This window comes from Apis laboriosa, unplaced genomic scaffold (genome assembly GCF_014066325.1).
Source record: "Apis laboriosa isolate Shangri-la unplaced genomic scaffold, ASM1406632v1 scaffold11071_cov126, whole genome shotgun sequence".
Lineage (NCBI taxonomy): Eukaryota > Metazoa > Arthropoda > Insecta > Hymenoptera > Apidae > Apis > Apis laboriosa.
This window is the reverse complement of record NW_025220818.1, coordinates 1-1849: the sequence shown is the minus strand read 5'-3', so window position 1 is coordinate 1849 and position 1849 is coordinate 1. Positions and strand designations below refer to the sequence as shown.

Genomic DNA, 1849 nt, shown 5'->3' with positions numbered 1-1849 from the left:
ATATTTATTTAGATCAAAATTTAAAAACTTTTTCGTGAAAAAATTTTTTAATTCACGTTCGTTTTAATTTTATAAACATTTTAAATATTTAAAATAAATATTTTATGCAATATTAAAAATTTTTTCTTAGAAAGCATTATGTGGAAGTTAATTTTCATCAGTTTGGTTGGCTTAGCGATAGCCGAGAAGATAAAATATGATAATTACAAAGTATTCCGTATCGCACTTCAAACAAAAGAGCAATTTGAAATTGTACGCAATTTGGAAGATGTTTCTGACGCGGTATGTATATAATATATTTATTTTACATGATATCAATATTTTTTACTATATAAAATGAAAACTCATATTAAATATTCAAAGAAAATGTTTTTCTTCTTTCCATTATTTTATAATAAAAAGAAATATTTTTCTTGTTATTAATTTATTTCTTATCTTAATAATGAATGTCTAATATTATTTACTTTAAATACAACAAAACAAATTTTCATAATCTCAAAAGCAAATTATAGTAACATAATTAATAAATTTTCATAATTATAGTTCTCTTTCTGGAAAGAACCAAATACTGTAGAAGGTATTGCAGATATAATGGTTGCTCCTCATAAGATACCAGAGTTTTATGATATGATGATGAAATTGGATATTCCTTATGATATCTATGTCAACAATGTTCAAGATTTGATTGATAGTGAAATATCACCGATTCAACCGCTAGTTGTATTTAATTTCGCTCAATATCATACTCTCGAGGAGATCTACGCTTATTTAGATAGTTTGGCCAAAGCCAATCCTGGCAAAGTCGAAGTGGTTGTTGGTGGAAAAACATATGAAGGACGTCAGATTAAAGGTGTGAAACTTAATTTCGGCACAAATAAACCTGGAATTTTTTTAGAGGGTGGAATTCATGCTAGAGAATGGATCACTCCTGCTACTCTTCTTTATATAACAAATGAACTGTTACATAGCAATAACGCTGATATCCGAGCACTTGCTGAATCTCACAATTGGTACATCTTTCCTATCTTTAATCCTGATGGATACGTATATACTCACACAACGGTAAATAATTTGATATTAAATTTCATATTCGAAAAATTAAAAAATTTAAGAAATTTTAGTAATGAAATGAAAATGTCAAAATTTCAATAAATGTATTATCGATTTTATTAAATTTTATTAAATTTTTAAATTTTAAAAGAAAGCTTTATAACAATTTAACAAAAAATAAAATTTATTTCTCTTTATTAATTTTATTATTATAAATATATATATATAAATATATATTATAAATATTATAAAGATCACATATATATATAGTATATATAGTATATATTATATTATATATAAAATTGATATATGTTTATATTGTTTAAAATTTATTTATATTCATTTTATATTATTTTATTTACTATTTTAATAAATTATATTTCAGAATCGTTTATGGAGAAAAACTCGTAAACCATATGGTCTTTTATGCTATGGAACTGATCCTAATAGGAATTGGGGATATAAATGGATGTGTAAGTTTTTAATTTAATATTTTATATAATTTTTCATAATTTTTATAGAAATCATATTCTTATATTTTAGCTGGTGGTGCTAGCACCAATCCATGTTCAGAAACTTATGCTGGAAGTTCTGCATTCTCTGATGTAGAAACAAAAAGTTTATCTGAATTCATCTCATCTATCTCGAATAAATTTTCTGCTTACATTGCTTTCCATAGCTATTCTCAACTTCTAATGTTTCCGTATGGTCATACTAAAGATCATTTAGAAAATTACAATGATGAAGTAAGTAAATAATTTATAAAATTTGTTACTTAATTATGTTAAAAAGATTAAAT

The 1849-nt window shown here is 23.7% G+C and overlaps 1 protein-coding gene across 1 annotated transcript; it reads left to right on the top strand.

Annotated features, from left to right (window-relative positions):
- Positions 1-74: 74 nt before the first annotated feature.
- LOC122711018 (zinc carboxypeptidase A 1-like) lies at positions 75-1843 on the top strand. Its single transcript, XM_043929376.1, has 4 exons — positions 75-282; positions 544-1062; positions 1436-1523; positions 1594-1843. Exons 1-4 carry the CDS (start codon positions 139-141, stop codon positions 1806-1808), a joined length of 966 nt encoding a protein of 321 aa, XP_043785311.1. The 5' UTR covers positions 75-138; the 3' UTR covers positions 1809-1843.
- The last annotated feature ends 6 nt before the right edge of the window (positions 1844-1849 follow it).

What these genes read in the sequence shown, in the direction of transcription:
- LOC122711018 (XM_043929376.1), top strand. Translation starts at nt 139, where the DNA reads ATGTGGAAGTTAATTTTCATCAGTTTGGTTGGCTTAGCGATAGCCGAG. An exon ending in TGGAAGATGTTTCTGACGCG is followed by an intron (nt 283 to 543) that starts GTATGTATATAA and finishes TCATAATTATAG; the next exon opens with TTCTCTTTCTGGAAAGAACC. An exon ending in ACGTATATACTCACACAACG is followed by an intron (nt 1,063 to 1,435) that starts GTAAATAATTTG and finishes ATTATATTTCAG; the next exon opens with AATCGTTTATGGAGAAAAAC.